Raw genomic sequence first — 24,668 nt, 5'->3', positions numbered from 1 at the left:
GGTTGCCATTCATCGAAGGCTTCTAACGGCAATGATCAAAGGTTTTTTCTGTTTTTTTTTTAATGTAATTTTCGTGTTTGTAATAAGGGCGTTGGTCTCCCCACCCGACCCTCATTTGTTTTTCTATTTGTTGTTAGTTTTTGGTGATCGACTTAAGGCTATTTGTATTTCAACTGTTAGGGTTGTCTTGGTCCAGCTAGAATTTTATCTATGCCATGTAGATGTCCCTTCTTTGTAGGGTTTGACGATTTGTCCCTCTATCACTCGAAAGCATATTTCGATGGGAGGGGTTTCTTTAATTCGAGTCTTATGTGTGCTCATTATTTGTGTGTCAATGTGTTCTCGTTTTCGTGTCTCAAGCGTGCGGTCGTCTCTTTAATAGGTCATTAGTATTATACCTAAATGACTATTTATCAGTTTTTAATTAAATGTAATTTTCTTTTAAAAAAAATAAATAAAACAATTCATATTCTATTAATAAAGAGAAAACAAAAAGTTATGATAGTACTCAATTATTTAAAATGGTGTAAATAATAGACTTACACAAAATCATCACAAACTGTGTACCTTTCTTAAATTTTGAGAAAATTGGGCTCGGTTCATTGTGAGGCTTTATACTTGTATCAAACAAGATAGTGTGTTGGGAGAGGGAAATTCTCGCTCGCTGCCACTGATTTACTAGGTCGATTGATTTTTGGGGTGAACTAATGGAATATTTTAATGGAGAAAAATGTAATAACGTTTTTAGTTTTTACAGTAAATATAATGTTTGAAAAGAACGAAGCCCGGCCCTGTTATGTGGGTTGGGCGGATTGAGCTTGAATTCTAATATGGGCTGACCCGTATTTATAGCTCTACCTACCATGATGTAATTTTTTTTTTTAACAATTTAAAACAAGCTTCTATGAGCAACGGCAAACGAGCTCAAAGTGGATGTCAATTGGTGAGTAATGTTGGGAGATTATTGGCATGTTATTTTATCTAACTCAAATCACAATTTAAATTTTTTGTTACAGTATTTTTTTTCATAAAAATTTTAATTTACCTTTTTTAATTATAGTGTTCTCTCTCACGTACTAAACTCAAGTTCCTAACTCAAATTTTATAAAAGAACTTTTTTAGGGTTAAGTTAAAAGGAGAAAAGTCTCACATTAGAAATCTAAAAGGAAGATAAGTGATTTATGTTAAATGCGGGTGACAAGTAATTACTTATTTGTAGTGAGGAACTAGTAGGAACCTTATCTTTTTTTAGTTTGGTTTTTACTTTTTAGATCTTAAATCTGCATTGTCTATATAAACAAATGCGATCTTAAGATCGAATTAAATGTCTGTTAATAACATGTGTGATTATTTAGAAATAGTGCTCCGAATTATGTATATATTGAAAGACATTGACTCAAATAAATACGAATGTTAAAATACAGTTTCAAAGTGAAGGTGTTCGATGATGATCCGTTGATGAACAAACACGAATTTGGCTACAAATAAGACCCATAATATTCAGATTCGTTGTCAGTTTTAATTTCTTAGAGTTCAAAGAAATATTATAAGCTCACTATTTATAGAATTCGTGGATTTGCTGTATCAATTGTCAATGAGAGAATTGTAAGAAATCGTAAGCAAACATTTTTTAATGTCGACAAATAACACCTCAAGAAAATTACGCCTCAAAGATGTAATTTTGTTTTGCCCAAACAGTTTTCGGTCTCTTTCTTTTATGTTTTTTAACAAGTAATTAGGTGTACGTGGAACATTATTACAACACCAAAAAAGCAACACGCAATAAAAATTTAGAAGGAAAGAAGGATATTTTTAGGGGGTTTGCTCTTATAAAACCCAAAAAAATAATTACCAATAGTTTTTTTTATTTTTCAATTGTCAATCTATATCATAAACTATTTATTCTGCATTTTTTTAATTTAATGTAATTTTAATCAAATTTAACGATTAAAAACTAATTTGACTAGTACTGCGGCCTACCAGATAAAATCTCTAATTTTAGTCCAAGTATCAAGTGATACAGGTTAAAAACTTAGGGTTCGTTTGGTATAAGGATTGAAATCAGGGTGATTTGAGTCATTTGATTCAGATCTATGATTCATGATTTGAATCATGATTTAGAGTGATCAGAACCTTCGTTTGGATGTGTATATGCATGATTCTGATTCTAACCTGAAATGTGATTCGAACCAGTGTTTAGTTGTCTTATTTTCTGAATTTAAATCATGATCAAAATAAATATAATTTAAGAAATTATATAATAAATATAAATCGTTATGTGTAATTTAAAAAAATATATAATTCGTCGTATAATTAAAAAAATAAAGTATTAGAAAAAAATTATGTAAATAAAAGCCAAACATAACTTGTCTCCCACGAGCAACAATTTATAACAAGCCAATTAGTAGAAAAAAATTTACCACATCAAATACGAGAACAATTATATAACAAGCCAATGAAAAAAATTCTCACCCGCATGTCAAATCACCATGTCAAATCACATTTTTTTACTGTTTATGAGGTTTCAAACAGGTGAATTAGGGGGGGCCTGATTCCAAAATCAGGCCCCAAAATGATCCCAATCACTTTTTTGATCCCATTTTTTACTGTTCATTTTTATCTTTTCAAACACTGATTTAACCTTAATAAGGGGATTTGAATCCCTCAATCTCCCAACCAAACATGCACTTAGATAAAAAAAAAAAAAAAAAAAAAAAAAAAAAAAGACGATGATAACTATTCCCCAAAAAAGAAAAACAACTATAGCAATTTTATCCTGTTAGGTATTGGGAACTTAAAGAAGTAAAGACGATTTTCACGTGCACCTAAAAGAAAGAACCAAGGAGTGAGCGCCTGACTAAGGAAAGCTCCTCTTGAAACTGGATAGTCATGTCATGTGAGTTGACCAAAAGCACAATAAGGAAAACGAGCAGGAAAATGAGAACCACAAAGTACAATCCACTTTTTCCCTTCTTTTCCTCTTTTCCTCCCCTAGTTTTTAACTTCTTTCCAAACAAATAGACCACACATAAAAATATTATTTAGGTGGAGTTTCTCAAGTAGGTTTAGAAAAAATAAAGTATAAACTCCCGTTCATTTTATCGATTTGAATTTAAAATTTAAGTTTGTTATAGTAAAAAGTTCTCAGAAACAGTCACATTTAACTTTTTATCTACAGTAAAAAGCTCTCACATAAAGTCACATCTTAATTCGAATTAAAAACTCAAATCAACGAACTAAACGGGCCCTAATTAGTTCTCAGTTTTCAACTGTTAAATCTACATAAAAAATTGTCTATTATTTATTCAGTGTACTTTTTTTAAACTGATGTGATTTTAACTAGATCTAACAGCTGAACGTAGATACTACTATTAATTCATTTTTTTTAAGAACTACCAAAGAAACTCCCTTATTTAAGAGCTTTTTTTAGGGTGATAAAACTATTTTACCCTATCAATAAGAACTCTGTTTTTATGGTTGAATTAATTTTTTAATGGCTTGATCTGCAGTGGGAGCAATTTTATATTGCGCACTGTAAATTTTTAATGTGAACATGCACAAATATAACAGTTAAAAAACTAGCCTTACGGTTAATAACAAAAGTTTTTATCGGTAGAACAAAATAGTCTTATCCACTATAAATATTCTCCCTTTCATATGGTATCTCTAAAAGTATTTTATTTTTTATTTTTATATTCATGTCAAAGTATATGAAGTTGAAAGAACTTAATCTAACGGCACGTTTAGTTCGCTGATTCGAGTTGAGATGTGACTTTATGTTAGAGCTTTTTACTGTAGTAAAAAAATTAAATGTGACTGTTTCTGAGAACTTTTTACTATAGTAAAACTTAAATTATAAACTCAAATTAGTAAAAAAAAAAAAAGACCTAAATATGACAATTCAAAATAAAACTTTACAAAAGTCGTTTTACAAGTTGTGAAGATTTTAATGAAAAAGGTCCTTCTAACAGTAGGGCCTCCTATTGTAAAGTCTATTTGTGATCTTAAAATTTAGGTCTCGTTCATTTTACCGATTTGAGTTTTCAGTTTTAGATTTTTACAGTAAAAAGTTCTCAAAAAATATCACATTTAACTTTTTTAGTACAGTAAAAAACTCATAAATTATTACATCTCAGCTCAAATTAAAAACTCAAATTTGCAAAGTGAACGAAGCCTCAGTCAAAATCACGTATAAATGTCTTTTAAAAAGACAAGTAAAACAAATAATTTTAATAAAAGTCTAACAATTAAAAATAAAAACGAATGAATGGTTCATTTTTTTTAGACCTATTGTAAAAATAAAAAAAATATATATATATATATATATATTAGATGTTATCACAATTCTGGCATATCAAGCCCCACCACTATATTGTGGCCCATTGATATACGCCTCTGTGATTTTTCTGGCGGTGCATAGCTGCTGTCACATGGTGTTCTATTCACGTGCAGTTGTAACTGCCGACTTCAAAATCCAAATTTCAGCACGTGGGCCTTTTCTTTCTTTCCTTTTTCCCCCCCTCTTGTTGCTCAAGGGCCCCACTCCATCAACTAGTCTAGTCTAGTCTCTGTTGTCTCATTCTCCTCCACCCGTCATACTGATCCACAAGGAATTCTCACTTCCACCTTTTGCCACCTTTATTTGGGACCGTGTCTATTTAGAATTTATTCAGTTTGTTAATTTAAAATTTTAATTTAAATTAAAATATAATTTTATGTGAAAATTTTTATTATAATAAAAGAAATTAAATATAACAGTTTTTAAAAATTTTTTATTATAATAAAATTTAAATTTTAAATTTAAATCGATAAAATGAATAATATTTTAACTTTAACGGAGAATTCTCTATCGGAATTATGAATATTTTAAGGTTGAATCTTAGATTAGAATTGAAAACATGTCTCGAAACTTGATCCCTAATGCGATAATAATTTAGCATTTACCTAAACTTTTTGCAACATCATTATTGATCCCCATTATTCAGTGCAACATTATTTTTATTGTATATTCCGATCACTAAACTAAATAAAGTCACATGTTATTATTCTATTTCCTTGACGTGCTTGACTTTTGTGCTCTCTGCCACTTGATTTTGTACTATAACAATTTAAAAGAAAAAAAAATAAAAATTAATCAAAAGAGAGAGGAATAACGAACCCCATGAGTACCGTAAAAGTAACACCTTTTATTTTTATTTTTATTTTTATTTTTCTCTTTTCCCCACCTTTTAAAATCTGGTATATATTTGTTTGTGAGATCTGTGTTTCAGAACAATATATATATTGATTCCATAGCGTTCACTTGTGCCACATAAAAACATCTATTTATATTGCTGCTTTTGCTGTCTTGTGTTTTATTAATTACGTCTATATTTTTTTTGCCTCAATATGGAGTTTCTGCAACTCATATTCCTAATCTCCTTTACCATACCTTTATGCGTCTCTTTGATCTTCCAAACTTGTGCTGGTGAAAAATGGTTTAGCTCGTCATCAGATTATCAACATCTTTCAGTCAGAGACCAGATTGTTGGATTGGCTAATGACCCCAATACGGTGAAATGGATGAAGAGCATAAGGAGAAGAATCCATGAGAACCCGGAACTTGCTTTCCAAGAATTCCAAACTAGTGAGCTTATAAGGCATGAGCTTGATCGGCTCGGTGTTTCGTATCGGTGGCCCGTGGCGCGGACCGGCGTCGTTGCCACTATTGGGACCGGCTCTCCACCCTTTGTTGCTCTCAGAGCAGATATGGATGCCTTGCCTATTCAGGTAACTTAAAAAAAAAAAAATTATGTTCAGCTAATCATTTTTTTTTTTTTTGGGAAGAAAAATTGTTGGGACTAATCAGATTATTTTTTCTTTTTCCTATTGAAAGTCTAATCAGATAAGTTAGTCCTCCCAAATAATTGTATTCTTAAAATCATTTTATATTTCTAATCAATGCACTATTTATCAGACAACTTCAATCAGTGATTAGGACATAACTGTAGATGATGCTAATTACCAAGGTCGCCCAAAAGGCTATCAAATATGATCATTTACGACTTTGTTAGCAGAGTTCTCTCTCCGTTTATTTCACTGATTCAAATTTTTTTATAATAAAAAATTCTCATAAACAATCACATTTAATTTTTTTACTACAGTAAAAAATTTACATAAAATTACATCTCAACTTAAATTAAAAACTCGAATCAACGAATTAAACGGGCTCTTAATAATCACGTGACATGATACAAAAGTTGAAAAGTTTTGACATTTGAAAATTGAACAAATTTAATAATGATAGAGTAACATATTCTAAGACACTGTTTAAAACTCTGGTACAATGGGTTTAGTAATGGGAACATAAAAGCGTTTGGTGGATGAATTCAGAATTATAATTTTAAATCTTGATTCAGAATTAGTATTTATTTACAGTGATTTTGAATCATGATTCAAAATCAGTGTTTGATTTAGATGATTATAAATCATGATTCAAAATCTGATGTGATGTTTTAAACTAACTCAAATTATGATTTTAAAATCACTCCCCCTCTTAATTCAATGTGATTCAAACTCCTGATTCTGATTTTGAATCATGATTTGAACAAAAAATCATGAATCATAGTTTTAATTTCAGAATTATAATTAGAATCACCGTGATTTAAATCCTCGTACAAAACGAACTCAAAAATTGGTCTTTGTAGCATTTTTATCCACACTCTGTCTGAATGTGTGTGGTCAAGTGAGCTGATTTTTTCCCCCCCTCCTGAATAAACTTGACATGGGAAATATTGCATTGATTGAGTTAGGAACTGGTGGAATGGGAGCACAAAAGCAAAAAGGACGGAGAAATGCACGCTTGCGGTCACGACGTGCACGTTACGATGCTCCTTGGCGCCGCAAAGATACTTAAAGAACTCAGAGATCTGTTACAGGTGAAATCAAATTGTGCCAAGATTTATTCAATTTAGTGCATTCCATTTCTTTCCCTTCACTGCTATAATATGGTCACATTGAATTCCCATGTCTTGCAGGGAACTGTAGTACTTCTATTCCAACCAGCTGAGGAGCGTGGTTTTGGTGCAAAGGACATGATTAAAGAAGGGGCGCTTGATGGGGTAGAGGCCATCCTTGGCTTGCACGTTTCGCCTGACTTCCCCACAGGCGTTGTTGCAGCGCGGCCAAGGGAATTTCTCGCTGGCTGCGGTAGCTTCACTGCGAAAATCAGCGGCAAAGGTGGTCATGCAGCAATTCCACAACAATCCATTGATCCAATCTTGGCAGTGTCAACCTCAGTAATCAGCTTGCAGAGCATTGTTTCCAGAGAGATAGACCCTTTAGATTCCCAGGTATGTTGGATTTATACCCTGTAGATGTGGAGTAGCATTAGTCATCTAACTAAAACCGAGTTTGTTTATAATAATACTGATCAAAATTTAAATCCTTGACAAGAAAGCACTTGTAAGATTTATAGTAATTCACCTTGAATATAAAGACTCCGTCTATCTTTCAGCCACCGTAGAATTTTATTATGATGAAAACGAAGATCACAAGAAAAACAGACTCAATCCTTTCAGACTCTCTGTTTCTTATCCAACCTTCAGTACTACAAAATCGGCACCCCTTACATAAGCATAATTAGGAGTAGCATAGTCATCTAACCATAACTAAGCTTGTTTTCACGTTGAGTATGAAAGCTACGTTTACTTTCAGTCAGAACTTCACTATAATGAGGAAAAAAAAAAAAAAAAAAAAACAGAGACCTCAAGTTTTAATGTTATTTTCTCTAACCTTTAGTAATACTAAATCGGCACTCCTTTTGTATATTTAGGGAAAGTAAAAAAATACTTGAACAAAAGTCTAATGTACTCTTACTAAAATTTGATTGATCCGTGTGCAAAGCATCCAGACAATAGTAAAAATGGAACGTTTTATCTGTCCACGAATTCTTGGAATTTTAAATCTCGTATAAGGTTACGTTAGTTTTTTTTTTTTTTTTTTTTTCACCTTAGATAGTGACGAATTGCAGGTAGTTTCTGTGGCTATGATTCATGCGGGGACAACTTTCAATGTCATCCCTGATTCGGCTACAATAGCCGGTACTTTTAGAGCTTTTAGCAAGAAAAGCTTCAAGGCTTTGAGGGAAAGAATAGAAGAGGTAACAAAAAAAAAAAAAAAAAAATTAAACACCTAGCTTTACAAATTATCAAGACAAGTACTAGAATTAGCTTGTAAAAATTTTTGCAACTTTCCAAGGTGAAAATTGACTTTCTTTTGTGTTTAGGTCATCAAAGGGCAAGCGGCGGTGCACCGGTGCACGGCTGAGATTGACTTCTCCGGAGAGGGACAAACAAGTATTCCACCGACCATAAACAACGAGAGAATTTACAAACATGTGCAGCGCGTCTCAAGCGAAATAGTCGGAGAAGAAAACACACAATTGTCCAACACCATCATGGGGAGTGAAGATTTTGCTTTCTACTTGGATAAGGTTCCCGGATCATTCTTGATGTTAGGCATAAGAAATGAAAATATGGGAGCCATATATTCACCACATAGCCCTTACTTCCTTGTTGACGAGGATGTGCTTCCCGTTGGGGCAGCAATACATGCAGCTTTCGCAGTTTCTTACCTCTCGGATTCATCCAAGAAGTTAAATTCACAATGCTAGCTCTTTTGTGTCTATATATAATACATATGTATATACATTTTCACAAAATTTTCCCTCAATCAATCCATTGAATGTTTTACAGATTCAACTCTCTTGAATCTGTTTGTCCTTATTTTGATCAGGGTAATATTGAAAGAATTATAAGGTGTAACACATTATTTTTCTTGGGGGTTTCACAGGTATAAGCAATCGATTGAGGAACATGAATGCTATAACCCCAAATGTATATACTTTTCATGTATAATCCCTATTTACCCAAGTATTGAAGCAAAGAAGCTGATATTCTCTCCTCTTTGTTCTTTTCATTTATAACAAATACGGTACTTCAATAAAATGATAACATGGAATGGCAAATAGATCAAACAAACATCAAATACCAAATTGAAAAAAGTACATTAGAGAAAACCATGTAAGTACATGTGTTATTCCAAGTGGACCAAACTCATCATGACATGATGATGAGAATTTAGAAAACAAAAGAAATAATATCATGTGTTCTGAGTCCCAATAAAAGGACTCGAGACTTTTCGACTAATAAGACTTGTGGACTGTGTCATTAGTCTTATAAGTCGAAAGAAACAAACAAAGAAAACAAAGGCATGGCCAACAAATACCAAGAAAACAAACACCTCAGATCCTCTCCCAAAAAGCCAGAAAGGGAAAAGCGAGAGCAAGAACTCCGAGCATCATCGACGGATAAGCGAAGCTGCCGTGATTTTTACCATGGTCATGATCATGGCTTGGTGAAGGAGCCATTTCCATTCCTGGTGTGTGTTCATGGCCTTCGTGCGCGGCAACAACCATGGCAAAGAGCGCTAAACAAGCAACGAAACATGCCCATTCGACTTGAGAAGCCATTTTTTCTGGTATTAGTTATTACAATACTGGCTTAGTGGCTTTCGTTGTTGGGGAGGATGTCTTTTCGCCGTGAATTTAAGGTATTAAAGGGGGTTTATATATAGTGTGATTAGCGCCACATATTGTAGATGTAATCTGTACTACCATATTGGCGGACACATTTTTTCCGTTATTGCCTAGAATTAAATCCTTATAAATAGGGATATAACTTTTCAACCAAAAAAAATAGGAATAAAACCAAGTAAACCACGAATAAAAAATAGCTTTGAAAAAAAGTGTTATAAATGTCAACGGTACTAGGGATTGTACTATCCAATTATGTGGTATGTACTACACATTGCAGGCGTGGCGAGAAGAACAACCTCTCAACTTTGCTTTATCAATGTAGGATAAGGAAAATTCTTGCATATCATTTTATTAATTTATGGACTTGTTTAATTTATTAATTTTAATTGAGACTGATTTTATATGAGATTTTTTTATTATAATAAAAAGATTAATTATAATTATTTTTAAAAAAATTTTATTGTAACAAAACTCGAATAGGTGAAATGAACGGGGCCTTATATTTTTACAAGAATAACAGGAATAGTTTCAAATTTAAGGCTTTTAACATTGCATCATACTCATCGCCATAGTTAGAAACTTTACGTATAATATGCCTATTACAGTAAGTATTTTTGAATTAAATATCTGAATTATGTTTTTTTTAATAGGTAATTGTGTTCTAAGTTTAGCATATATAGACAGTAATACTGAGCTCTTTACACAGGATACTTAACCCTGATAACTTTGTAAGTATGCGACTCTAATTTTGATTTTTCTTTTTTTTCCTCCTAAAAAACGCTTAAGCAGTATAGTGCGTACATATTTTTGAATAAAGAAAAAATATGCTTACTTTTCACTAGAATTTAACGTGTAATACATGAATACGTATTTGTAGTCCAAAAACATTTTTTAACACTTTCATTTTTCAAATATATATATATATATATATATTGAAATGGCACATTCAAATATATTAATCTTAGTTTATTATTTTCTTGTTATATTTAAATCTAAATGTTGACTTTTTTTTTGTTATCAATATATAGTTTTTAATCATTAAAATCACATTAAATTTCATTGTACTTGTTAAATACGCCGTGACTCAAACTCCCAAGAGAATAGAGAAGTTTGTGGACGTTTGGTTCATAAATTTAACATCATGATTCATAATCATTCTTGATTTATTTGTGTTTTTTATGAGAGAAAATACTGTAATGAATCATAAACCATGATTCGAATCATGACATAAATCTACCAACCAAACGCACCTATGATTCGGATCATAGTTCGTGGCTCATTACAATATTTTTTCTCACAAAAAACACACATAAACTGAAAATAATTCTAAATTACAATTCTGAACTTATGAATCAAACGTCATTGTCGCACTGTCCATCCCTCATAAAATCCGTAATTGAAATTTCAAGCAGCGGTTGTGCAAATCCCAAGCGCTAGGATGGAATGCACCCACGCTCGAGCTCTAGCGCCATTAGCCAATCTTCAAACCTTGACTAACATCGTGAATTCACAGCATTTATCAACAATTATTATAGGAGATCAATATCCCAACTCGCTCTATTTAATTAATGTCAATAAAGAAAAAAACTTATTTTCCTTTTTTTTTTTTTCAAAAAAATTAACAAATAAATCTTTTATATCAAAAGCAAATTTCAACGTTTATCAATCATCTCCGATTGTCTATAAATTCCTCAAATTTTGAGAGGTCAATATACACATTTTTCTATGCTATCAAAACTACATTGATTTAAAAAGAACCTTATGCGTACTTAAATTAATGTATCGAGAAACTTTTTTAATATCGGATTTCGTATTTTATCATCCTTTTTGTACTACTTTATTAGAATTTACTGATAGAATCATTTTTATAAAGTGTTTTGTATTATGTAACACAAGTTCAAGGAAATTTTTTTGGTGTTTGAAGAATGTACCAACACATGTAATTTTATGCCAAAATTTTGAACGCATTACTTATTTGGAAATACAAATTATACTGTGCTTATCATTTGTCGTATTAATTCGTACAGTATTTTCTCAGTTTCCAAAAACACAGTAATAATAGCCTATAGCAATACTCTTGCAATAGATATCACAATTCAAATTTTATTATTACAATATTTTTTTTATAAAAATTTAAATTTTATTTTTTTATTACACTATATATATATTTTTTTTATAAACACAATTTACATTCTTAACTTGAGTCGTATAGTTGAGGTCATGTAGTTCAACTTTAAACCGTTTCAGGAGAATGAGTAAACGCAGCGCCAAAATAATAAAAACAACAAAAGTGGCGCCCATTATTTATTCATTTTTGAAGTCAAAATGTTTTATTTATTTATTTTTTTTTTTGATGAAGTCAAAATGTTTTCTCTTCTCTATTTTTCACCCTTTGGAAAAGTCCTACAAGCCAATATATATTTTTCTCTTTTTTTTCCCCTTTGGAAAAGTCCTACAAGCCAATATATATTACCCAAATCTATCTTCTTCTATCTGTTTATTTATTTATTTAGATCCATTTGTCTATGACACAACTTCCTAACTGAAAGATTTTTTTTAATTAAAAAAAAATCCCTAACTGAAAGAAACATATATTCCAGCTCAATCATGTATTTTTTGATATGTTTTATTTTAATTTAAAGTTTTAATCCTTATATATTTGATAAAGAATCAAAATATCAGCTTTACTTCATGAGATAATTACACGACAAAATTTTACATCTTAAGTTTTTTTTTTTTAAAAAAAAAATTATAAAAATAACAAAAATATCATAACAATTATCATAGCGGTGCATATTGTATTAAATAATTACGTAGTCATTATTTTAATGACATCAAAATATGTTATTCTTATAATATTTGAAGAATCTTTTTATATATCAACTTTACTATTTTTAGATTTTTCCTCTTCAATCCTAATCTACAATTTAAACTGCGGTGATAATAACACATACGAGTTAATTATCTTTGCGGCATAAAAATATAGCTGCAGTTTGTGAATTTTCTATATATGACGTAATGCATATGGTTTAATGACCTTGTTGATCTTAATAATAATATTATTAATTTTAATTTATTATATAATCAATTTTGATAATTATATTAATATATCCCTTAACAAAATGATATTATTATATTATTTATCCCCTAATTTAAGGGATCATTAATCTTCTTTAAATGAATCAAATCCTTAAAATTATGAGATTTTTTGCTCAATATAATACGTATATTGAAATGCAGAATTTTAAATTTTCCCATCTGAGAGTGCAACATATCAAAGATACTAGCAACATTATAATAAAAAAATGTATATAGACAAAAATAGATAGATAATGAAAAAATAACATATCATTACAATAATGAATATATCATTATATAAAAGAACAAGAGAGATAATTGAAACACGAACACAAACACATGTCAGTCTTTTTATATTATCATTATAATGAATATATCATTATAAAAAGGAACAAGAAAGATAATTGAAACACGAACACAAACACATGTTAGTCTTTTTATGTTATCATTATAATAATGAATATACCGTTATAATACAAGCATAAGAAGAAGCATTATTAAGACAGAAACACAGATGAATGTAATTTTCATAAATTATTATTTAACAATGAATATATCATTATACACTAACTGAAATCGACATCACCCGCGAACAATATGTGAATTTGAAACAAATATTAAAAGGAAAAAAACGATAAGTTCACCTATAGGTACATTTAAGAAATTCAGCTATGGAAAAATTATGGAAATTAGTTACGAAAAGTAAACATATGATAAAGTCAACTCAAAGGTATTTTTACGTAGTCAAGAAATAAAATTCAAAAATCATCCATATAAATGATATTCTCAGCTCCGTTTGATAGAAAGGTTTAATCTATGTTGGTTCTAGTTTTGGAACCAGAACTATAATTCATAATTCATGGTTTAAACTGGGGCTCAAACTATGAATATTTGAGTTTGAATCATGTAAACCAAAATCATGATTTTGAGTAAGCTAAAACTAAAAAGAGGAGGTAATTTTATTTTTTAGGGCAGTTCTAGTTTAAAACATAGGGTTTAAATTTTGAACCAGAATCATTCAAAATTAAACATTGATTTGTTGGACTGGATTTAAACCACTTTTTATTTTTTACAAATAAACACTAATTTAAATCAGAATCATAGCTTTAATTCTAAAATCCTCGTACCAAACGGGCCTCATGCAACAACGAAGCCTCATTTTAATCAGAAATAGTAGAAAATAGGCCAATATGAAAAGCTTAAGGAAGTATATAGGCCAGCTTTTAGTTATAGAAATTAATAGGCCATAACTTGTCAAGTTATGGTTCATAACCAGATAAGTTATGGACAAACTTGTCAAGTTATGATTCATAGCCAGACAAGTTATGGACAAAAATCGTGATTTATGGACAATAACTTGTCAAGTTATGATTCATAACCAGACAAGTTATGAATAAAAATAGTAATTTAGCCTATTTATTAACTTATATAAACTATTAACCTATTAATTTTAATTCATTTCAAGTCTTGACCTATTTTTCTCTTTCTCCCCATTTTAATTCTCCAGGAAAAAGGTGGTGACATTGTGTAATTATCCAATGGGTTGGGTTTACCTTTGGGCCCAAAACAACAAGATACGGACAATACGGGATCACCCACACAGACGACTCCAGCGTATTTGGGCCAAGCATAAGCAAACCCAGTTGGAAATCCGGAGCAATCGAGCAGCAAGACTTTTGCACTTGGCACTCTGGTAACCGATAGACAGAACGAGAACTTTCAGAAAATCCGAACATTCCCGGAGATCCGCCGTCTCTCTCTCTCTCTCTCCCCTCCATTGCAACGAAGCTCAGAATCCAAGGCTTCAACATCTATGTGCCTCTGACTCAAATTCTATGGGCTCCACTTCCGCCATTTCCCTCTGCTCTCTTCCTAAGGTAAAAACCACCAACTCTCTCTCTCTCTCTCAATGTCAGTTTGACAAAAATGCGTTTTTGATGCTCAGATTTCGCTGCGGTCTCAGACGCACAAGCAGAGACTAGAAGCGCTCCAGGCGTTGGGTGGACCTTGCTCGAACTTTCCGACTGCTCTCTCGCTCCGGAGGAAGAGAGGCTTGCGGCTCAGGAGCTTGGCGGTGAAAGTTTCTGCTTCTTCTAGGGCTGACGGTGGCTCCAGGAGGTCGGTTTCTGCTCGGAGAGTGTACAGGCAGTCTCAATCCGAGAGCCCGTTATCCGTTGCTCCGCTTCAGCAAGTTGCTTCCGTCGCCGTCCCCGCCGGCTTGTTTTTGGCCGTCACTTTTGGTAATTGATTTCGGCCTCAAAATTCTTATTTGGAAAGATGGGAATTACGTTTGAATTGAATGATTGTAGAAATCAGTTGCTTTTAGGCCTTGAATTGAAAAGTTTAAACCTTTTTGTTGTATCGGAATGCTAAAGTAAGGTGTTTTATGACTAGAATTTATATACGGGCTTAAGTTTAATGTTCAATGTATATGTGTGAATGCTAGCCTATTTTCTTGTTGGGTTTCTCAATGGTTGTACTAATTTATGTCTTCAGCTGACAGTTTTGTGGAAAGTGGTGGAGAAACTCCTCACTCCGAAGTCCAAGAGGGCGACGAATGTAGAGGAGAAAACTTCTGCACAAGGTTTGAAGTGGTCGTTTGCTCCGGGTACGAATTTGCTATCGGGGCTTAGTGCAAAGATTGATAGAGAGTCCAAGGAGAGGCTCAATGAATTCGCCAAAGAACTCAGAGCATTCAGTGTTGTTGACATGTCAGGTATGACACCATGGTTGTTGAAGATGATAAAGACGTGCGTTCTTAGCTATGAGTTATGATGATTTCATACTTGTACGCGGATCTTCTTCAGAATGGTTAACTAAAATTTTCAATTTCAATGCAATATTCTTTATAAATGGCCTTATTCTTATCAGTTTCCTCTTCGTACATATTTATTTCAATCATTGAAATGGATTTTTGTTTCCCTTTTTGCTTATTTCTTTCCGACTATTACCTATAGGCTATCTCCAATCGTAACGTTGTGCATAATGACAACGTGTTTTGAACAAATTCTTGCAGGATGCAATTTTAGCGACGAAGGATTAATTTTTCTTGCTGAAAGGTTAGCATACAATCAGGTTAGAGCATGAATCTATTTTGACTTGGTGAATTCGGGATAAATGTTGGTATTTAGTATTATGACTACCCTCTTTTGATGCGATCAATCTATGAGGGAAGGAAAACTTTTGCAATGTATTTTCTAACTTTAATCTTGGCAGAAAATGCTTGAAATCCTGTGTTCTTAATCAGTTAACTGATCATATTGTTGGGCTTATGACATATATTTGTTATGTTTCAGACTCTTGAAGGAGTAAGTTTTGCTGGAAATGGAATAACTGCTACTGGGTTAAAAGCTTTTGATGGTATTCTGCAATCAAACATCATGTTAAAGACTCTTGATCTTTCTGGAAATCCTATTGGAGATGAGGGAGCTAAGGTACGCCCAAAGTCCACTCTTTTATAATAGTTTCTTTTTATACTTAAAACCTAGCAATTTTATCTCGTATTCTTGCATATCGGAAGATAACAATCTGACAGTGAAAAAGCATTCTCATAAGCATGTTATTGCTTATTGTGCGCTGCAGCGTAATATTATATGTGTTATTCTTTTTCACAGTGCCTAAGTGATATACTGGTTGATAATACTGGTATTACAAAGCTTCAGTTGAACAGTACGAACTTGGGGGATGAGGTTAGTCACTTCTAGCCAAGACTAGTTCCCTTAAGAGCATGATCATCTGCTTCCTGAATTACTATTGTTGTAGGCCCTGCCTTTCCAATTAAGATGTCTTAAGTCGACAGTGATGCTACTTTATCATGCAGGGTGCCAAGGCTATCGCAGAAATGTTGAAGAAAAATTCTACCTTGCGTTTTGTTGAACTTAATAACAATATGATTGACTATGCTGTATGTACCCTTCAACTTATTCCAAGATTTTGCATTAATTCTAATTAGTCAAATGTGGTCAAATCTTATCTTTACTTCTTTTTTTAAAATGACGACAGGGCTTTACAAGTTTAGCTGGAGCTCTTCTCGAGAATAAGACACTACGATATATACAACTTAAGTGAGTGTTATTTGTCTTTTTTCTTTATTTTAACACGATGTATTTTGTTTACATAAGCTATATTTCCTCGTTTATTACTAAGGTATGCTTATGATCTTTTCACTTTCTATCCTTCTGATGTAACTTTTCTTTTTCACATCATTTTATTGTTTAAAGTGGCAATTATGGTGGTGCCTTGGGGGCTAATGCTTTGGCTAAAGGACTTGAAGGGAACAAGTCTTTGCGGGTACTTTGTCATTTCTTATTACTTGTTTCTGTTCCACATATGTGTCTCTTTATTATTTATCTTTTATTTTTTAATGAATACTTTTAAATAAGACGGATTTTATTAAAGAAAGAAAAAAAAAAAAGGCATCAAGTTAACTACCAAAGTCCTGGTCAGGTGTTCCAATTGGGACAAGGACAAACTACCATTACAAGATCTCTACCCAATGTGTTTATAAGCTTTTATCAATATATAATACTCTTGAGAATCATATTGATTTTATACCTCAGGAGCTTCATTTGCACGGAAATTCAATTGGGGATGAAGGAATACGTGCTTTGATGTCAGGTCTATCTCAACATAAAGGTTGTATTTTGCTAGACGTATTGTTTGTTTCGGTTCAGAAGCACATGGTTATTTTTACGCGTTATTTACTTTCAGTAGTTTATTGATATGTAACTTTCCTCAGGCAAAATTACCCGTCTAGAGATTGGCAACAATTCAATAAGTGCAAAAGGTGCCTTTCATGTTGCTGAATATGTCAAGAAGAGCAAGAGCTTGTTGGTGTTGAACATTAGCATGAATGATATTGGTGATGAGGTATTGATATTTCAAATTCGTTAACCACTTTTTCTGGACCATTCAGATAACCTTATCTTGGTGGGTTGAAATTCTGCTGCAACTTCCTTTAAAAAAATCTGCTGCAGCTATCCTGTCAGCCAACTTACTAGACCATCTAGATACCCTTATCTTAATGGATGGAAATTCTATTGCAGCTGTCCTGATATATCAACTATTTCATGATTTTTTTTTTTGGCTAATTTTAGGTTGACTTTTTCAGGGGGCTGAAAGAATTGGAGATGCATTGAAGGAAAACCGGTCAATAAAAAGTATAGACGTGGTTAGAAGATTAGCTTGTTGTTTTGTTATGATATGCATATTTATATATTGAAGTGATTTTTGAAAATCCAATACCCCTCCATATCTGGAAAAGTAACGTTCGATTTTACAGGCAGGAAATAACATTCAGGTGAAAGGTGTCACTTCAATAGCCCAGACTTTGAAAGATAATTCTGTCGTTACAACTGTATGTTCTTCACCATCCCATTCAACTTTTCTTCTTCTCTCTTTTTGGGTGTAATGACATATTCTTCTCTCTCAGTTGGAAATTGGTTATAATCCCATTGGACCAGAAGGTGCAAAAGTTTTGTCTGACGTTCTCAAATTCCATGGCAACATTAATAACCTCAAGCTTGGCTGGTGTCAGGTAATCGACTGTCATATCACGCATATCTGATTGGAGAATTTTTACCTTAAAGGACTCTTATTTAGTTAAATTTAACATATTGTGTTGCAGATAGGAGCAAAAGGTGCAGAGGCCATCGCTGATATGTTAAAATACAATAGTACCTTATCCTATCTTGACCTAAGGGGAAATGGCCTAAGAGATGAAGTTCGTTTCTGAAAATTGTTTCGTCTTTATGTGCTATCTGGGCTAGTTTGTGGATTCAATCTTAGATAACTTTCTATAAATCAATGATTTCAGGGAGCTATTTGCCTGGCTCGTAGCTTAAAAGTGGTTAATGAAGCTCTAACTACACTAGATCTTGGGTTCAATGAGATAAGGGTATTTGCTTATTTTCGTATTCTCATTTACATGTTAGCAATATTTTGCAAGCTTACATTTTGGTTTTGCGTGCAGGATGATGGGGCTTTTGCCATTGCTCAAGCACTAAAGGCTAATGAAGACGTGAGAATTACGTCTCTGAATCTTTCCCGTAACTTAATGACCAAATTTGGACAGGTTAGTTTTCATGCCTCCTTGGACCCACTAAACTATGTCACCTTCTTCTCTTGTATTATTTTGTCGTCTTCATATGTCAATTGATCAACTTTTATATGGTACAGAGTGCTTTAACGGATGCAAGAGACCATGTATATGAGATGACTGAAAAGGAAGTAGAGGTTATTTTCTAAAAAGTATTTATTCAAGGGAAAATAGTTGTGGTTAACTTGGTAGAACATTGTTTAGGTGATGATTCTTTTCTCGGCTAGTTTTGGCAAGGACAACAGAGTACTTTTGGTCCAAATTATTGAGTTCTTACCGATCTCCTCTTAAGGAGTCGTTGGAAATTTTGACGGTGAGAGATGATAGATAGTCACATCAAGGTTACTATTTAATTCTTCTTAGCCATTTGATTTTTTTTTTTTTTTTGATTTTGAATTATGTAAGCTAAGGCTTATTCGTTTCACTAGTTTGAATTAAAAAATTTGAGTTAAAAGGTGAATTTATGTTTTACAGAAAAAGTTAAATTTAAATTTTTATGAAGGAAAACTTATGCCTAAATACTAAATATGCTTCAAGGGAAAAAAAAAAAAAGTGTTCTTTGCCCTTGGGGGAATAGTCCATGTCATGTGGTTATAATACAGAGACAACGAGTCATTTCCTTTGCGAGTTTGAGCGTCTCAAATGGTCGTCTGCGACTGCCGTTGTTGTTTTGGACGGAATGACATGTTTTACATGTAAACGATTGTTATAAAGACGAAATCCTTTTTGCATGTAAACGATTGTTGTAAAGACGAAATCCTCGCATTCACGAAACGAGGAAAATTGATAAGGTTGGTTTTCGCGGGGCGTTTGTGTAGTAAATGTTTTGAAAATAAAAATAGTGGGAATGATTTTTGTAAATGAATTAAATAACAGTTAAAAATTTTTATTTTTTTTTATTTTTTAATATTTATCAATAATATTATAATATATTAATTAATAAATATGATTTTATTTTTTTATTATACTCAAAATAATCTTTTAAAAAATTAATTAAACGCAATTTCAGAATTAGTCCTAAAATGATTCTAAGGGGATTTCAAACGCACTCGTCATTTTGTAGACGGAAAGAGAAACGACATTTGGGGGAGGGGTGTGTCTGAAACTGTTTTTCAAAATATTTTGTTACGTATTTTGAGAAGCAAAAAATGATGTTTGTTTAGTAAATGCTTTGAAAATAAAAATAAAAACAGTGAAAACAATTTTTGTAAATGAATTAGAAAACAGTTAAAAGTTTTTACTTTTTTAGTTTCATTTTTAATACTTATCAATAATATTATAATATATTAATTAATAAATATGATTTTATTTTTTTATTATACTCACAATAATTTTTTAAAAAAATAATCAAATGTAATTTTAAATCAGTTTCAAAATGATTCTTAAAATAATTTTATTTTTATTTTTTATTAAAAATAAAATTATTTTAAAACTAGTTTCAAACGCACCCGTCATTTTGTAGATGGAAAGACATTTTGTTTTTTTTTTTTGTTGTTGTTTCTTTTAGTTTTCAGTATTTTATTGTTTTTAACATGAAGTTACTTTAAGAACGATGTTATCCAGATGATGTTACAGGCTCATCGACAAATTTTTTTTTTTTTCCCTTTGTGAAGAAAAGAAAAGATAGTTAAAAACAGGATTAACACAAAACGTTTATTTCATGTCATTGTTGGCTGTCATTCTAATACTTAATTGTCATGTTATTTAAATTTAATAATCTCACTACATAAATATAGATGGAATATTAAATATACAAAGAGACAGTTAATAAGACAAAAAAAATAAACAGATCTTGAGTTGTTTTCATTCCGTGGAGGGTGCAATTAATTCAAAAAATAGCAATTTGAAAATGTGAAACAGTTCAAAAGTCAGTTTAACGGCTAGCTTGATTCTTCCAATGTGCCGATATCTGATGATGCTGCACGCCTTAGCAAATGACGAAAGACATTTCGGGCATTCTATTTTAGCTGTTCAATAAGGAGTCATTGATGCCATAAATACAAATTTATAACAACTTTTAAGTTACCACATTGAGATGGTCATCACAAGTGGCAACAATATACAATGGTTTTCTGGCGCTGAGAGAGTGGTTGGCAGAATTCTACGGTTGTCTTTAGAAATAGTATCCACGTCATAGTTGTAAATTAAGAATTCGTTTAGTTCACTCATTTAATTTTTTAATTTAAATTTAAATATAATTTTATATAAGAGTTTTTTATTATAATAAAAAATTTAAATATAAATTTTTTATTATAATAAAACTTAAATTTTAAATTTAAATAATAAAATGAGCGGGGCTAAAATTATAGGTGATAATTTGTGTTACATGTCGTGTTCGTATCGTGTTTTGATCATTTCTTTTTAAATTTACAGTCAACCCGAACACGACCCGTGACACGAAATTTTTTAAAAACCGCAACACGAATACGACACGACCACTTTATGGGTTGACACGACACGACACGAAAATAACCCGTGACATGAAATTGATCCGTGAACTTAAAATTGACACGAAAATTGTATATTTTTATTTAGTTTTTTACATATTAAAAATAACTTAAAAATCATAACACACTAAAATACAATAACATCCATTGAAATTAATCAAATAATACTATAAGATTTTGAGTATAACTATCATGGTATCATAAGTTCATAATAAAAGTGTATTTTTTAATTTTTTATGAGTTTCGTATCGTATTCGGGTTAGGTGGGTCCAACTCGAATTTGATCAGTGTTTTTCGTGTCAATTTCAGGTCGACTTAATTATGATCTAAATATCTTTTTTTTCAACCTTAATTCATAAAATTTGTGTCGTTTTTAAATCGTATTATCGTGTCGTAACTCGTATAGCCGTTTCTAGCTAAAACATCAACTTTTGCAGTTTCACACTATTGGTGACTTGTCGTAGCTATCTTGATGGCAGCTGGGCCTCTTGGAAATTGATGAGCTCTTTCTTTCAAAATTTCCTATGCTGCACTTATGATGACTCAGCTTTTGTTTTTATCACCCTACGAATGGTTCCTATGCCCGCTCGCGGACCAATTATGATGACTCAGCTTTTATCACCCTTGGAATTATTAAGCTCAGAAGTGATCAGAGTAGTAAGTGTCCATTTAATTATATGACATTTCTTTCGAGCATGTATATCTTAGACAACTTATAGTTTACGTCACAAGAGCTCAAGAATATTGTTAAATCTCTCTGCTCGTGGTTATTCATTGATTTTCTTTAGTCCAATGATGTTAAAAATATTGTTAAATGATATACTTTAGTATGGTCTTAAGTCCGGTGACTGCACAGTATGTTTGAGTGTAATATTTTTCATATAAACTTGTAATTTTTAGTGAATATGGTAACATTAAAGCATGTTTCATGTAATACGATGGGAGATTATTTATCTGAGTGTCACACTCAGATAAAATGAGTGTTATAAAGACGCACAAATGATGTTACACAAATGAATAAAAAGTGCCACATATTTGTACGGTTGTGGACGAGAGTCATTTCCTAACATTATAATATAATAACTATAAGAGTTCTGCTTTAGCTCATTAATATCATCTTAGCGGCAAATAATTAATTAGAACTTGAGTCATGTTAATTGTTCCAAAGATTAATACAAGAGCCGCCAACTTAGAAGAAGAGGAAAACAAAGATAAAAAAAGAACAATCCAAAAGATATTGGTCCTTAAAATTCATGCACACCAAACCAAAAGTAAAGCCATAAAAGAAGGATGGATTCTTCTAGGGAAAATGATCACCTTAGTTGGCATTATATATATATATATATATATATGTATATGTGCAGAGAGTAGGTAGAGATGGTAAAGAGTAAGCAATATTCGCAGCATACCAAGAAAGGCAAGCAAGTGTCGGGTGGCTCATGATGCAATTCAATCTTTTACAGCTCAACATGAGCGAGCAAGCACAATATACGCGGTTTCTGCCACCTCTATCCTGATGAATAGAATAAGTCTCATTTATTTTATTAATTTAAATTTAAAATTTAAATTTTATTATAATAAAAAATTTTCATAAACAGTTATATTTAATCTTTTTATTATAATAAAAATTTTTTATATAAAATTATATCTCAATTTAAATTAAAAATTTTAATTAATAAATTAAACGAGCCCATAATATCTCTGTACATTCCCTTTTAACGAAGGACAAGATGGTACGATTGTTACGTCTAACTCTCTTTCTTATCCATCTATAGCTTCCTCAAAATCTGTCCTCTTCTTAAATTTAGATATACTACCGAATGCACATACAACAATATTGAGGTTGGTTTATTTTATCAATTTAAATTTAAATTTTAAATTTTATTATATAAAAAATTTTAAAAAATAATTACATATAATTTTTTTATTATAGTAAAATTTTTTTATTTAAAGTTATATAGTAACTTAATTTAAATTAAAAATTTAAACCAATGAACTAAATAAACTGTGAGATGAGGTTTTGGTAGGGTTGGATTTTGAGATAAAAGATGCGGGTTCAATCCGTCTTGTATAAAAAGAAAAAAAAAAACAAACAAAAAAGTTTAATTGTTAGAATAAAAAATTGATGAGTGTATTTATCTTAATCTACATGCACTAACTATCAAGAGTCGAGATGTGTTACTGCTCGTCATATAAAATTAAGTGTGCAAATTTAACAAAAAATAATAATAATAATTGAAGAAGATTTAAAATATTTAGAAACTAGTATATATATTCTTTCTATACCTAAAATTTTGTGTTAGGTAGGGTTTTGGTATAGCTTCATTGAAGTACTTTGTCAACTCATAATTGGTTGTTAATCAGAAGTTTGACATGTCTATTGATGATTTGCATTCTTAATTAGGAGGAAATTGAGGGATCATGTTGCATAAGTTGTAACGGCTATTTTATAAAGCCAAATAGAATAGTATAAACATAATTAACTTAGAAAATAGGAGGGGAATCAGTTCTTCTTTCACATTCTCATAGAGAGATTTATACTCAGAGGGGTTTTCTTGGGGAAGTTTGAGTGTGTAATTCTCCATTGATTAGAGCTTGAGGACGGTTCTGGTAATTTTCCCCGAGGCTGTAGATCTTTAAATCGAACCTCGTTTGTGTGATTCTCAGTTTGCTTCTTTGCAAGTTCTTGATTTGACTTCAAAGTTATTTCTGGAATTTATGTCTTTGTTTCAACAAATACTCCATTCATTACACTGATTTAAAATTATAATTTGAGTTTTGTTACAGTAAAAAACTTTTAAAAACAGTTATATTTAATTTTTTACTACAGTAAAAAGTTCTTACATAAAGTCACATTTCAATTCGAATTAAAAACTCAAATTAACGAACTAAACGAACCCAAAATACTTGATTCCTATTTTCCAACCAGCTTCATTTGAAACAAGAGAGTTTATCTGATTAGACTGAAAATAATAAACTACTAATAATTTTTTATTTTTTAACTATTAAATTTAAATTAAAAATTATCTGTTTTATTTATTTTTTTAATTTAATATAATTTTAATTAAATTTAATTATAAAAAATAGATCTTATCAATAAACTATCAGAGAAGGCGGTAACAAACAAAATACACAAATGAATTTCATAGCCGTGAGGAAAATATTCAGCTGGTACTTACTCCTTAAGTTGCAATGACAATGCTTAGCTGGCCTTTTGCTCTTTATTCGATTCCCTGACACGATCAGTACTATTTCTTTTTATATTATAGATATATTAATAAATGCTTATTCTGGTCTAGTCATAATATAAAACAGAGATGTCTCCAGCTATTTATCATATCTATACTTTGGTCGGAAGTTGAGTATTAATTTGTTATAAACACAATTTATTATAGTTTTTGAGCTTATAATAAGGTAATGACTGTCCCCACAGAGTAGTAATGTAATCCAGTAGTTGACTCAATGATTT

The 24,668-nt window shown here is 31.4% G+C and overlaps 2 protein-coding genes across 2 annotated transcripts; both read left to right on the top strand.

Moving 5' to 3' along the window:
• Positions 1-5,288: 5,288 nt before the first annotated feature.
• Positions 5,289-8,943, top strand: LOC21410440 (IAA-amino acid hydrolase ILR1-like 2). The gene is made up of 5 exons (XM_010102217.2): positions 5,289-5,769; positions 6,792-6,917; positions 7,017-7,331; positions 8,012-8,140; positions 8,267-8,943. Exons 1-5 carry the CDS (start codon positions 5,389-5,391, stop codon positions 8,651-8,653), a joined length of 1,338 nt encoding a protein of 445 aa, XP_010100519.1. The 5' UTR covers positions 5,289-5,388; the 3' UTR covers positions 8,654-8,943.
• A 5,379-nt stretch (positions 8,944-14,322) lies between these two features.
• LOC21410439 (NLR family CARD domain-containing protein 3) lies at positions 14,323-19,112 on the top strand. The gene is made up of 18 exons (XM_024168157.1): positions 14,323-14,532; positions 14,601-14,895; positions 15,159-15,371; positions 15,672-15,730; positions 15,952-16,089; positions 16,270-16,344; positions 16,476-16,559; positions 16,658-16,719; positions 16,876-16,945; positions 17,215-17,290; positions 17,394-17,524; positions 17,766-17,825; positions 17,937-18,011; positions 18,087-18,191; positions 18,282-18,377; positions 18,471-18,551; positions 18,627-18,728; positions 18,833-19,112. The coding sequence occupies exons 1-18, from the start codon at positions 14,491-14,493 to the stop codon at positions 18,899-18,901; spliced, it is 1,833 nt and encodes a 610-aa protein (XP_024023925.1). The 5' UTR covers positions 14,323-14,490; the 3' UTR covers positions 18,902-19,112.
• Positions 19,113-24,668: the final 5,556 nt, after the last annotated feature.

The sequence above is a fragment of the Morus notabilis genome, unplaced genomic scaffold, assembly GCF_000414095.1.
Source record: "Morus notabilis unplaced genomic scaffold, ASM41409v2 Scaffold99, whole genome shotgun sequence".
Classification (NCBI taxonomy): domain Eukaryota; kingdom Viridiplantae; phylum Streptophyta; class Magnoliopsida; order Rosales; family Moraceae; genus Morus; species Morus notabilis.
This window is presented reverse-complemented; position numbering and strand designations above follow the sequence as displayed.